Consider the following 13,994-nt stretch of genomic DNA (forward strand, 5'->3'; position numbering starts at 1 on the left):
TCAGAAACACAAAAACTTCCTAAATTATTTAAATACAAAAACATATATGAAAATACATATATGTTTTAAATGACAGGAGACATGAAATCCTGTGGATAACAGGCCAAATTCTGCCCCAACTGACATATGATGTAAATCTGACTGCTCTGGGGTGAATTGGATGTAAGGGTTTAAAAAGAAGTTCTTGTCCTCAGTTGCTCATGCAGAATGAGATTCAGTGGAGTTGCTTAGTATATAAGTCAGGGTAAAATTTGCACTAATGTTCTAAAAGTAACCTTAACCTCATTGAATATATAGGATGTACGTTTCATGGAAAATTCCACCCACATGGTGCTATTCTGCCCTCCTCTAGAAGCTAGTGAGAGCTGTCTGTATGTTGCCAGTGTTGTGGCTTGAGCTCCATTTGTTAGGGAGTATACATGATGAGAGGGAGAGGTAATGTGGCAGACAGGAGAGAAGGAGGTACATTATGGAGACTGAAGAGGGGGAGGAAATGGAAATGTGAAGATGGGTTTGGACTGTACCTAGAAGCTGGCACGGGATGTTGCAATGTGGCATTGGAGGAAGGGATTTGGAAGAGTTGCTGGGGGCCACTACGAAGCAAGAGGAGCAGAGTAACAGAGCTGGAGGGCAGAAAGGAAAGAGACAGGACTAGCAAGCAGGAGTGAAGTGGCACTAGTAGGAAGAATGAAGCCCTGGAGGAGCAGTAATGGAGGTGATGTGTACCATCGAGGAAACCCCAAGGAAGAAGCTGGTATGGGCCATCAAAAGGTTTTCAGCATCACTGACACACAGCCCTCTGAGGTGAGTGGAACCAGCACACAAATATGATGGTGTAGCAGAATGAGAGGGATAAATCATATTATATTTAATAGCATAACTACTAACTTAAAATATTCTATATGTGCAATGTCTGAGTTAAGTTTACGATGATAATATTAATGTTTATCTTTTCCTGATTTCGGAGTGTTTAAAATCAAAACCTTAAAATTAGCATGAACTAACTTTTGTATTCAGTTTCCCTGCTTTTTATGTTTGTTTGATTTTGTTTGTTTTTGTCTTTGAGGAAAAGATGAGGAAAAGATCAATCAATTACTTTGGGTTAAAACCAGAAGTCATTACTCAATTTATGCTAAATTCTTACCCCGTCAAAACTCTCAGTGCAGCTTTGTGTTACAAATGTGCAAAATATCACTACAAATGTAAAACCCAATTTTTATATTTCCACAGTTTGCAATATTTTTCTTTAGCAAACTGGTCTGAAGACTAAGGGCAGAATGTTAGCATCAATGCAACTACGACAATTTCTACCAGCTGAGTATCTGTCCCTAGGTCTCAGTGCGGTCTAGCCACCTGACAATTTTCAGCTTCTATAGAACAGCTATTCCTAAGTTATACATGCCAAAAAAACACCTAAAAATTGTGGAAAAGAATTATTGGATTTTGATTAAACTTTCAAGAAAAAACGAACAAATAAACAATCCCCTTTGTACTGCGATCATACCTTGAAACTTTCAGCCCCCAAAGCAGAGTTTTTCAGACAGTTACACACAACTGAAAACAATGGTTTATAATGGAAGTCCTGTAGATTTCTTAAATGTAATGTTTGATATAGTACTAGCCTAGATAAAAATTACATGGACTATCAATAAATTCTCTTCCTTCAAGTCAGGAGATGACCCCTAAGGGCCAAGGAAAAAATCCTCCTTCCTCCTGCCAAATTTTGGCATAACATTAACTAATGGGAAGATTATGATAGTTTTTGGGTCTCCCCTTGTTCACAGATCCATGATACCAGATTTTTATGTTTTTGTCTCATTGAGTCTGATAATTATTATGCTCTCAATGAACTAAACACTAAATTCAGCTGATTAAATTCTGTCCTGATTGACTCTCCATGTAACTCCTATTCAAATCAACAGGGTTGCATGGGTGTAAATGACAGCAAAATCTGAGCCACTGTATTCATCCTCACTCTACTTCACCCTGTTAAAATGAAGTAGTCATTTACCAGAATTTACAATCAGTATTATATGAGTAGGTAGGAAAATAAATGTGCATATAGACAGGAAATAATGGAACTTTTTTTCTCTTTTTAGGATCATAAAACAGCATAATTAGAAGTCCTCTGAAATATTTAAACATCTGGGTCTACAAGAAGAGGAACAAAACCAAATAGATGGTAATAAAAAAGCACAGGAACATGTCTTTTTTGTGTTTTTGTGTTTCTACAGTCTTAATTGAGGCCTCTAGGTATTTATATTGCAGTATAAATAAATAATAACTACAAGTGAAGTTCTTCATTAATTTCTTTACACGGCAATTACTTCTTTGTGTGCATTTTGTGTCAGGAACGTAAGTGCCTGCTTTCCAAAATAACGCCCTCGTTGACTGTCCTATCTGGAAATTATCACATGAGACAGGAGAATGAACCTCATTAAAGTCTGCACATGGAGGTAAGAAATACTCACAGTTCCAGAACGGTGCTGTCTGCCAGTGGTTATTATCATGGGTAAAACACGTAAGTCCAGGAAGGCTGCATTCATCTCCTTTCTTCTGGCGTCTTTTCCCCTTTCTTTCCTTCTTTCTCCTGCGGGTCTCTGTGAATAGCTGAAGTTTGCTGTCCACCTCCTGTGCTGCTTCTCTGTTCAGAGGGGAAGCAATTTGTAGTTCACATAGACTAATTTCTATTTGTTTGAAAAGGGCTTTAACAATTATGTTTATTTGAGTTTTTAAAAGGTTGAATGCTTGAAACTATGTACCAGATAGGGAGCCTAATTAAGGGTGGTCTTTCTCTCTCCCCCCCCCATATCTCTTAATATTGTGAGAAGATGCTCTCATCACAAGTAAATTGAATAGATGCTGTATCAAGTACAGGAAGTAAAGGACCCAGCTAAAGGTTATCAAGTCAGTCAGTCCCCAGAATGATTCATTTCATCCATTTCAGTGGGATTTGTGCCACTGTTTTTAATTTCCCACTGCCCGTCCTGAACTTCAAGTTGGGCAGCCAGTCAAAAGTTGCCAGCTTCTGGTACCCCCAGATAACAGCCGTTTTGGACTGTGGCTCATCGTTGATATTTCACAGTTACTAAAAAGCAAAATAAAACAATGCCCAGCTGATGGCAAAGGGAAAAACGACACTTACTTGAATGGATGAAGATGGCTCTTCATTTTCTCTCGGGCCTTCACCCCTTTCTCTTTGTTATAATAGCTACAGATAATATTAAAAACATCAGCTTTTCATGACTGGATAAAACTTAATTCATTTTCTGCAGTCAAAGCAAAACAGAAGTACACCATCTGTTTTATGTTCTCACTTAAAATAGATACTATTATTGTTTTAGTTGAATGTACAGTCTGTTTTATTTCACTAGCAGAAATGACTTATATGAGCACATACTATATCAACATTATTAACAGAGATGGGTCAAAATATATAACCAGAATCCAAACACACCTAATGCTAAAATACAGATCTGGATCTTAATTCATTCATGATGGCTCCTACCTGTAGAATGGGTTAAAGCAAAATCCTGGAACCAAATTTTGAGGAATTTAGGTTCTGGATCCAAACTCTGCAGCTTGAATCCATATCTGGATATTAAACTTACAGTAGCCAATGTTAAATCTTTCCCACTGTATAAAAGCTCATGAGTTCAGTAAAGTAAATCAGTAAGGAAAACAGTGCTTCAGGTGAATTTTTCTTACCTCTTTTTGCTACAATCACATTCATCAGGTTTTCTTCTTTTTAGGTGTCCTCTCACTTCCCTTAAATTCTTAATTTTATCTTGGAGAGCTTCAATCTGCAAAGCACATTTATATGCAGAGTTACTGTGATGACATCAGAGTTTAGAATCTTTATTAAGAATAGATTTTGAAATCCCTCTAACCTCCTTATCAATGTAGGCCTTGTGGTCCTTCCAGGCTCTGGATGATTGGTAGAGTTCCCTCTCACAGTGAATGGTGTCATTTGGAAGAATAAAACACCTATAGATGCATTTAACAGAACAGCGGAGAGAGATCAATAGCGTTCCTTGTGCACATTCGCCTCTTCCCCCTTCTTCCAAAGTCTCTTCCTGTCCTCTCCTCCCTATAAAGTTTTCCAGTTGTACTCTGCCCTCTGATAAGTAATAAAATAGACCAGTGGTGGCCAAACTTACTGACCCTCTGAGTCGCAGACTATAGTCTTCAGAAGTTTAAGAGCTGGGCACACCTGCCAGGGCTTGGAGTTTCTGCCTGGTGGCAGGGTAGTGGAGCTAAGGGATAAACCCCAAGCCCTGGCAGGTGCATCCCATGGGGCTGAAGTCCCTAGACCCCCCTCTCCATGATGGGCAGAAGCCCCTAGCTCTACCACCCCACCATAGGGCAGAAACCCCGAGCTCCCCATCCTGCAGTCTGGTAGGTGGGGAATGGGAGGGGTGCTTGGGGGGGGTTGGGTCCATGAGCGCACTTTAACTGTAAAAGAGCTGCATGTGGCTCAGGTGCCATGATTTGGCTACCCTTGATTTAGACTCAACAATGGCAGCCAGGGATGTGTGTTGGTTTAGTAGTCCCAAATAATTGCCTCCATCTGTTTTCTCTCCAACATGGAGAAAACTCCTTCTTGGCACGGGCTCTGTGCCTGCTATGTTAAGATGCAACACCATTAACATGCTGGGGATTCTCAGTCCAATCAGAAACAAAACCAAAGTATAAAACTCCATCAAATTCTTAATCTCCCTTTAATCAGAATTGCCACTGCTTGTACAGCCACCAGCTGCAGAGAGGTAGGTTTTTTCCTCACAATCTCGGCACACTACCATGAATCCCCATCTATGAGCACACAATTGGTAAGAATGGGACATGATTGTCCAAAGTAATGAATTAATGCCTCATCAATTTGCTGTGATACAGAAGAGAGTTCAAGTCATAAACAATGTGAATAGTTGCGTGCTAAAGTATCTATAGTTATGAACAAAATAAATGGATTAAAGACAGCTATTCAGGATAACGGTTCTAGCAAGAGAAAACAACAGTGAGAAGGCCAAGACTGACTTAACTGAGAATATCTAGTGTTGCTGTACTGTATTGGTCCCAGGTTGTTAGAGAGAGACAAGGTGGGTGAGGTAATATCTTTTATTGGACCAATTTCCGTTAGTGAGAGAGACAAGCTTTTGAGCTACACAGAGCTCTTTTTCAGGTGATCTGAAGAAGAGCTCTGCTTAGCTCGAAAGCTTTTCCCTCTCACCAATAAAAGTTGGTCCAGTAAAAGATTCACCTTACCTACCTTGTCTCTTTAACTGAGAATAGACTGAGAGATAAATACCTGCATACTGTTTTCCCAAAGTTTCCCTTACTGACATTCTCACACAACTTCCTTAACTGTGTATTTCTGAGATTCTAGGGACACACCCTTCACCTGCCCTGCTTCAATTTGATTTCCTTATGCCTCTGCTTCAGAAGAAAATGGAAAGTCATAGACCCATAGGAGTTAGAGATGGAAAAGGTGTACAGAGTCTCCTACTCCAATCCCTGTCATTGAAAGTGAATTATAGAGCTGATTGGAAATTTTCTGATAAAACATTCTTTCATTGGAAAGTGTTGATTTGTTTAACCCAAAACTGTTTGTGGAAAAGAGTCAGTTCTGATGAATCTCCAGATTTGAAAAACTTTTGAAAAAATGTTTCGTTTTCTGGATTGGAAATGTTAGTTAATTTATAGTAAAAAGGTTAAAAAATATAGATGGTCAACATTGAAATGAACTATTATGAAATTATCTAAATGAAATGTTTTGATTGACCTGGTCCTTTTTTTTGGATTATTGGTTTGCAAAATTTTTTGAGATGTTCACTTTTTGTTCTGATTTGTTCTGATTTAAAAAATTGGGGAAATTTTTTAAAATCTGAAAAACGCTTGCAGGATGGGAAAACTATTTGCTGTCCATCTCTACTCAGTTGTACATAGGCTTAATTTGCTTTATTTGAGTCTTTGGTGCCAAGTCTTACATTAATACACACAGCTAGGAAAGCTGGAATCGCTAGGCCCAATTCTGCCCTCACTTACAAAGGTACAACTCATCCCATTGGCTTGACCTGTGTAGGAGAGGGCAAAATTATAAAATCATTCTTTTATTATATTATTGTGTTGTGTTATATAAAGTGTAAAATACTGAAAAACACAAAGAAAAGGATAAAGAAGAAAATGCAAAATGTGGGAGAAATTTTACTTCAAGAAAAACAATATAAAGCATTCATACTTGTGTGTCACTCTGACAGAATCAGGTTGTCCAACAGCATTGGTGCCATCAGCTATCATTTCTTCTTCTTCACCATCATCACTATCTTCTGAATCCTCCTCATTTTCAGTGTCATGGCGCTTACTAATACTTTTGGAGTGTGACACTTGTAGTTCCTCCTCCTCCAGGTTTATGTCAAATATTTCACCTTCAAATTCCACAGACAAGGACCGAGTTTGGCGAGTATGAACAAATCGTGGTTTGTATTCTGCAACAGGAGAGGAAAACATATTCATGCTTATAGATATACAAAAATGGATTTCATAAACAGGCAGCAAATTTCAAAGGGCAAGAAGGATGGACTTGTAACAAAGCACAGACTTGGAGATCTCAGATCTATTTATGGCTTTGCAAAGACTTCCTTGATGATCTTTGGCAAATTAAGGTCCAAATTTGAAGAAGTGGCCTCTTACTTTGGGTGCTGTAATTCTTATGTATTCAACTTTATACAACCAGGGCCTGATTTTCAGACATGTTGAGAAACCAAATCTTCAACTGAAATCAATGGGAACTGTGGGAGCTCAGTACTTCTGAGAATCAAGGTGCAGGGGGTCCAAAATAACTTGTTTAAGAGATGGTGGCACTTTTTCCTTTCAAAGTTAGACATTAAAAGGACAAGATTCAGTTATGTAGCTGAGATGGCTTTTCCAGGTATAAGCATATCATGGTGCTCTGATATTTTGCTGCATTGCAGAGCTAGAAATGACAAGATTCTCCCACTCTCATGGGGATCCGGCACTCATTTCTACCCCTGGAAGGGACTGAGACTCTGGACTTAGAAATGTCACAACTTTAAACATAGAAATACATAGAAATACAGAAGTTTTTATGGGTTGCTGCAAGTCCTATACAGGTGGACTCATGGTAACTAAGACACCTGGCTTTAAAGATGGAGATATTAAAAATACCCTCCCAAATAACATGTTAAATACCTTCTAAAACATTGTTAAGGTATTTTTGTTTGGTTAGTTTTTTACTGTTAGACACGTGGCATACATGGAATACATGATGGTATAAAAATTTATTTGGACTGACCTTGGATGACCTCCACAACTCACTTTTTTCCCCATTTGTGAGCAATGTAGCTATCCCAAACTCATGTTGATAAAACCTATATGTTACATCACACCATGCTGCATTCCACCCCTGGCCTCCCCAAACCCACCCAACCACACCCACACCGAGCAATGTATTAATTCATACATGAGTAAGTTTGTAAGATCAATGGGATGGGGGAAATTTTTCCTGTAAATTTCAGAAGTGCTGAGCACACTGCTATTACTCAATAGATAACAACACATTTGAAATGGTAGAAAGAGACACCATCTTTTGTAACAAAACTCTTATGGCATTTAATTATACATGTGTTAAAAGTCCAGTGCTAGTGTGTTGTTGTATGGGGAGATTTTGGCAAACATTATGGGATGAGATAGAATAGGTGAAGTATTTCAACACTCAAAATCCATGTCTGATATGAAATACTATATGTAAAATTACTATTGTCATTAACAGTTCTCATTTATCTTGTAGTATAACATAGGATGAAATGATTCCTGGAGAGTTCTGAAAAGGTATGGAGTGACAGATACTGCAGATCATATCACAAGCTTTCTGCTAGTTTCTCTGAGACAACGACATGAAACCTCTCTGTAAGAATCTTTTGGAAGCATTGATAGTGAGCCTCATTTAAAATTTTTTTCAAATGACATAATCCTCACCTAAACTATTTCGGTGGATACCTTTTTTAGAGCTGTCAGCTCTAAAAAAGTGTCCTACTAAGTCAGTGAAGATGTCCACCTTTCAGAAGAGAAAACCAGTTACGAAGTCTCTCTGATGTAAAAACCTATAGTCTAGAGTGAAGGAATAGGCAAAGATTTCCAGGGTGAATGAAACAAACACTGAAACACTGAAACAAACCCTTGCAAGACTACAAACTCCTCCCATGATCTTTATTAATCAAATGACTGATATACAGTTTGGAAATATTCCAATCTTATCAGTAGGAAATCTGAAAAACTGGGGCCTGAGCTGCCCTTACACTGTGCCCCACAATCACCAGGCCCTTCAGACTGTATGCAGCTTGGACGGAACTCAGAGGGGATTTGAAGCAAGAGGTTAGGCTGGGACAGGGGATGAAGAGGTGCTCCTTTCTGTCGTGCCAGAGCCTGCTCTGCTCACAGATTTCCATACCGATAGCTGGGTAGGAAGTAGTAAAGCTCATGGCTCAATACTTCCACTGCATCCACTTCATGGCTGTTACTGAGTGGCCAATGGCAGCACAGCTCCTGATGGAAGGTGCCCCAGCAGAATAGAAGCAATCTCTGCAGTACAGCTCCTAGCTTGGCTGTCTCTTTAGAAAGGCTCCTGGTTCTCAGAAATGGCACGGACTTCAAAACCTGTGTCCTTCTGACTCCCTACACCCAAGTCCTTCCAACAGAGGGTGGCTGAAGGCAACTTCACAAATTGGATCTCAGAGAAATTTTGCCCCGACCTGGCCCCTCCCAGGTGTTTCTTCTGTGGGAAGATGTGAGGTAGCCTCAGGTCTGAATTGAAAATAATCACAGTTCTAGTCTCTTGCCAGCTTTGTTTATTAGTGAAAAAAGATGGGATGAAGTGAAAAATGAGGCAAGATAATTTTCAGGCATAGGAAGACAAACCTATAAGCTGCAGGAGACGACTGCAACAATTATTGCTATAGAGATAGCCTGGAAAGAGAAGGATTTGTATTGTAACAAATCCATGGTCTTCTAGGGCTTCACAGCTGTCACTATGGCCAGTTGTAACTTTACTTTGATAGGGGGGACAGAACTTGGATCTTGCTGCTTCAAAAACAGAGTTTTCTAGGAGACGCTCCAGTAGCTGATTGCTTATGACGTACCGATGATGCTGATTCTAGCCAGCAAGAGTCAATTCTAATGGAGTTCATTGGAGTATAACATTATTAAACACAAGAAACTATGTTAATGCAACACTTAGGTTGAACAATTAGAGACCCCAAAGTCAGGAAATGCCTAAGTTATGGCTGAATGCACAACTGTAACTTCTGTCCTCTGAAGAATGTTACAGGCTTTAATTATATCATCACAGGCTATACCTGAAATAATACAATATAGTATCATAATTTTTTCTGCAACATCATATATACGTGCAGTCTCTTGTAATTTTTGTAAAATTTTTGTATGCTTACACAAAATTTCATGTAAATTCCATAACCCACAATGCTGTCTAGACCCAGTGGAATACAGTCTGTCCTTGACTCAGGCTACCTGAACCCAGCTGCTCTTGGCAAGAGTGTTAGAATAGAAAACACACCAAACATGAGAAGATGGAAAATGCTGATCTCAGTGAAGAAACAGAATATATATTTTCGTTAAGCCCTTTACATGGCTTTTGTAAAGGAAAATCATACCTCACCAATTTATTTGAACTCTATGAGGGGATCAACAAACATGTAGACAAGGGTGATCCAGTAGAGATAGTGTACTTGGACTTTCAGAAACTTTTTGACAAGTTTTCACCAAAGGCTCTTAAGCAAACTAATAGGATAAAAAGAAGGTCCTCCCATGGATCAGTAACTTGTTAAAAGACAGGAAACAAAGGGTAGGAACAAATGGTCAGTTTTCAGAATGGAGAGAGGAAATAGCGGTGTCCCCTGGGGATCTGCACTCGGACCAGTGTTCAACATTTTCATAAATGATCTGGAAAAAAGGGTAAACAATGAGGTGGCAAAGTTTGCAGATGATACAAAATGACTCAAAATAGTTAAATCCAAAGCTGATTGAGAAGAGTTACAAAGGGATCTCACAAAACTGGGTGACGGGGCAACAAAATGACTGATGAATTCAGTGTTGATGAATGTAAAATAGTGCATATGGAAAACATAATCCCAACTATACATACAAAATGATGGATTCTAAATTAACTGTTACTGCTAAAGAAAGAGATCTTGGAGTCATTGTGGATAGTTCTCTGAAAACATCCACTCTATGTGCAGTAGCAGTCCAAAAAGCTTTTGGATGTTAGGCACCATTAGGAAAGGGATAGATAATAAGACAATAAATATCATAATACCACTGTATCAATTCATGGTACACCCACACCTGGAATACTGAAAGCAGTTCTGGTCACCCCATCTTTAAAAAGATATATTAGAATTGAAAAAGGTACAGAGAAGGGCAAAAAAACATGATTAAGGGTATGGAACAGCTTCTGTATGAGGAGAGATTAAAAAGATGGGGACGTTTCAGCTTAGACAAGAGATGACTGAGGGGGGGATATGACAGAGGTCTATAAAATCATGAATGGTGTGAAGAAAGTGAATAAGGAAGTGTTATTTATTCCTTCACATAACACAAGAACCAGTGGTCTCGCAATGAAATTAATAGACAGGAGGTTCAAAACAAACAAAAGCAAGTACTTCACACAACACACATCCGATGAAGTGAGCTGTAGCTCAAGAAAGCTTATGCTCAAATAAATTTGTTAGTTTCTAAGGTGCCACAAGTACTTCTTTTCTTTTTACACAACACACAGTCGCCCTGTGGAACTTGTTGCGGGGGATGTTGTGAAGGCCAAAATAAATTCAAGACAGAATTAGGTAAGTTCATGGAGGATAGGTTCATCAATGGCTATTAGCTATGATGGTCAGAGATGCAACTCCATGCTCCAGGTGTTCCTAAGCCTCTGACTGCCAGATACTGGGACTGGACGACAGAGACCACTTGATAATTGCCTTCTTCTGTTCATGTCCTTTGAAGCATCTGGCATTTACCATTGTTGGAAGACAGGGTATGGGGCTATATGGACCATTGGTCTGACTCAGTATTGTCACTCTTATATTCTTATATTAATTGACACCTGCTTTTCAAAGTAGTTATGTTTTCTCAGTGCTTAACACAGAAAATTAAGCATTGGTATTTTAAACTTGATCGCAGTTTCCCTTTACATCACACTCCACTAGAGGGCACTAGATTCTAACTCGTTAAGTTACAAGCAGGCTGTTTTACTGGCACTTAAAAACTTCAGGTGAGTAGGCTTTCACTTTGACAGCAATCAGAAGGCTTTAATGTTTGAGATGCAAAAAAACAAAAAAAAGTCTACTGCAAATATCCAAACATGTTAACTGAATATTAGTGATGAAAGAAAATGCTTGCTCAGGCTACTATGCCTGTAATAATTACCTAGACTCTGTAATTTACTCTGCAGGTTTTATCTCCAACCCGTACAATAGGTGGCACCAAATCATCATCATTGCTACAAACTGGCCTAAATAACATTTCTTATCGTGATAACAGATTCTGGTAGCTTTTGATTTTTTTTTTAAAGCAGTAATTACTCAAGTACCGACTGCAAATTACATGTGCATTCATCATATATCCAGGTGAAAACAACTCCTTGCTGGTAAAACACCGCTCAGTTAACCCAATGCCCCCTTTCCTGAGTATCTAAGAGCTCTGAGATCACCTACTTTGGGCACTGGGGTTTCTCATGAACTGTCTTTGATTTTTTCTCTGGGTCCTGCTGGTTCGGTAATCAGCATCTGCACAGATGCATTCTTTGTCTTTATTGCTGTATCCCTGGGAGTGTATGCTTCGTGTTCTCTTTCTGATCGCGAACATGTCGCTGGATCCCTTACACTTGTGAATTCGAAGCTTGCCAGAAGAATCCTCAATGCACTGCCACTTCTGTGAGAGGAAAAATAAAGATGATTTCCCAATGCAATTCCAAGCTCTGTCTATTTCGGATTCTTTTTGTAGCACATAACAGGCAATGAATGCCTTTGAAGGCTAAACAATTCTATAAATGAAGATTTGAGGAGGAAAACATTGTAAGGATTAAGTTCACTCACATTCGTCTCAAAACATTCTATCGTCCTAGGCAAACATGAATTTGAATGAAATCATTGGAAATCTGCATTAAAAAAATACAACCCAGCCAAAAAAGATATATAAATCAAGGGAATCTAGACTAAACACATCCTTGAAAAGGGCAAGTAAAAAGCGTTAGTTTACTCAGCCACAGAGTACAGCTGTAAGGGCTGTTTTCACCAATCCTCCCTCCCCTCTTTTTTCTTTGAAAATACAAACTTTGTTTCTTTGTTCTGTGACTTGGAATTTCTAACATGAATCAGGAAAAAAATGTAGATGAGAGGGAAAGACTGAGATCAGGTCAATTAGAGGATTCTATGAAAAAGGGACAAATTCTGATTTGATTTATGTCAGTGCATGAAACTATTAACTCACTCCCTTAACAGAGGCCAGTGTCGAGACCTGCATCCTTTAGTGTGTCCACTCAAAATCCTGCAGCCACAGGACACAAACATTGCTGTCTCCACATGTTTTATGTACAAGGACAGAGGAAACAGCAAGTGTATTACACCCCCAGTCATGCTCTAATAGACTATGCCAAAAATGTGCAGAATAAGTCATATACAGCCTGTTGGAGAAGGGAGGGGAAGACCCTTCAGGGTAGACAGAGTGTGACCATGGACATTCTCATCTGGATGCCTTTGACTTGCTGTTTATACCAGCCTTGAGGGGAAAGCAATTTGGTCTGGAAGGGAATTGCTGAGACCAGCTTTGTACATGTTGCGAGTATCGTAGTGAGGAAGAAGGAATTAGAGAAAGCAGGATTCCTTCCAGCTGGTCTTCACAATGTCTGTTTGGTTCTAGTGCCAACAGCCAGGAATCCAAGTGGAAGATTCCACCTGGATTTTTGCACAGGGTTCCACTGTTTTCTCATTTGGATATTAGAAAGCAGTTGGACTTTTACTTCCTTTACATACCATTATCAGTCTTAAAATGCCATACTCGAGAAAGATATTTAAAACTCTTAGCCCACTTCTTTTAGGAGACACACAACTACACTGCCACAGGTTGCTGTATTTTAATCATCTTACCTTGGTAAATTTTTATCATGTACCATTTCCTTAAAACTGTGGCCAAGGGACTGAGAGCTGCCCTGCCATGGGCTGGCAGTGCTCTGGACACAGTCAATGGAAAAGTGAATTTATGGAAACAATCTATGTCAATATACTCCCCTTTATGTCAATATAACTGAATCTACACTAGGGTCTTGCACTGATTTAACGATATCTGTTTCTAAATCAGTGTGTAGGCAGGCCCTTCAGTCAAAATGTTCACAAGCTTTAGTACCTCACGTTAAATACCTAAATGCATAGTTAGGTACAGAAATAAAATTGGCCTGATTTTCAGGGCGGCTGAACATCTTAGGCATCTTAAAAACAACAAAACAAAACAGACCTCTTCAGTTAGGTGCTTTGATAGGAATTTAATTCAGTGTTTGAAAATTGTGGCCTTAATACATCTCTATCAGAAAGATGGGGACAATACTTTGAGGACTGATTAGCAGAATCTTATATAGAGCTTCCAACATGATGTTATGAGTACTACTAATACATACTCTTGAATCTTGAATTCTGGGGGAGAGGGATAGCTCAGTGGTTTGAGCATTGGCCTACTAAACCCAGGGTTGTGAGTTCAATCTTTGAGGGGGCCATTTAGGGCTCTGGGGCAGAAATTGGCGATTGGTCCTGCTTTGAGCAGAGGGTCAGACTAGATGACCTCCTGAGGTCCCTTCCAAATACACTGCATTAACATTAAAGTTATTTTTTGATTGTTTTGTAATGCCCAGACTTCTCCGCCAATAGTGGTCCTTCATGTCTTTCTGAGAGTCCTGAGGATTCCCTCAGAATGATGTA

General features: G+C 39.2%; 1 protein-coding gene across 9 annotated transcripts in view; it reads right to left on the reverse strand.

Moving 5' to 3' along the window:
- SULF1 (sulfatase 1) overlaps positions 1–13,994 on the reverse strand; it is a 177,168-nt gene that overhangs the window by 22,431 nt on the left and 140,743 nt on the right. For all 9 annotated transcript variants that reach the window (XM_084618082.1, XM_084618081.1, XM_084618078.1 and 6 more), the window contains 6 exons: positions 11,742–11,958; positions 6,236–6,482; positions 3,891–3,987; positions 3,709–3,803; positions 3,146–3,211; positions 2,472–2,644 (listed from right to left, as the gene is read on the reverse strand). In XM_084618082.1, the coding sequence (XP_084474208.1) occupies positions 2,472–2,644; positions 3,146–3,211; positions 3,709–3,803; positions 3,891–3,987; positions 6,236–6,482; positions 11,742–11,958 (895 nt within the window). The remainder of the gene's footprint in view (positions 1–2,471; positions 2,645–3,145; positions 3,212–3,708; positions 3,804–3,890; positions 3,988–6,235; positions 6,483–11,741; positions 11,959–13,994) is intronic.

Source organism: Lepidochelys olivacea (genome assembly GCF_965140295.1).
Source record: "Lepidochelys olivacea isolate rLepOli2 genome assembly, chromosome: 2".
Lineage (NCBI taxonomy): Eukaryota > Metazoa > Chordata > Testudines > Cheloniidae > Lepidochelys > Lepidochelys olivacea.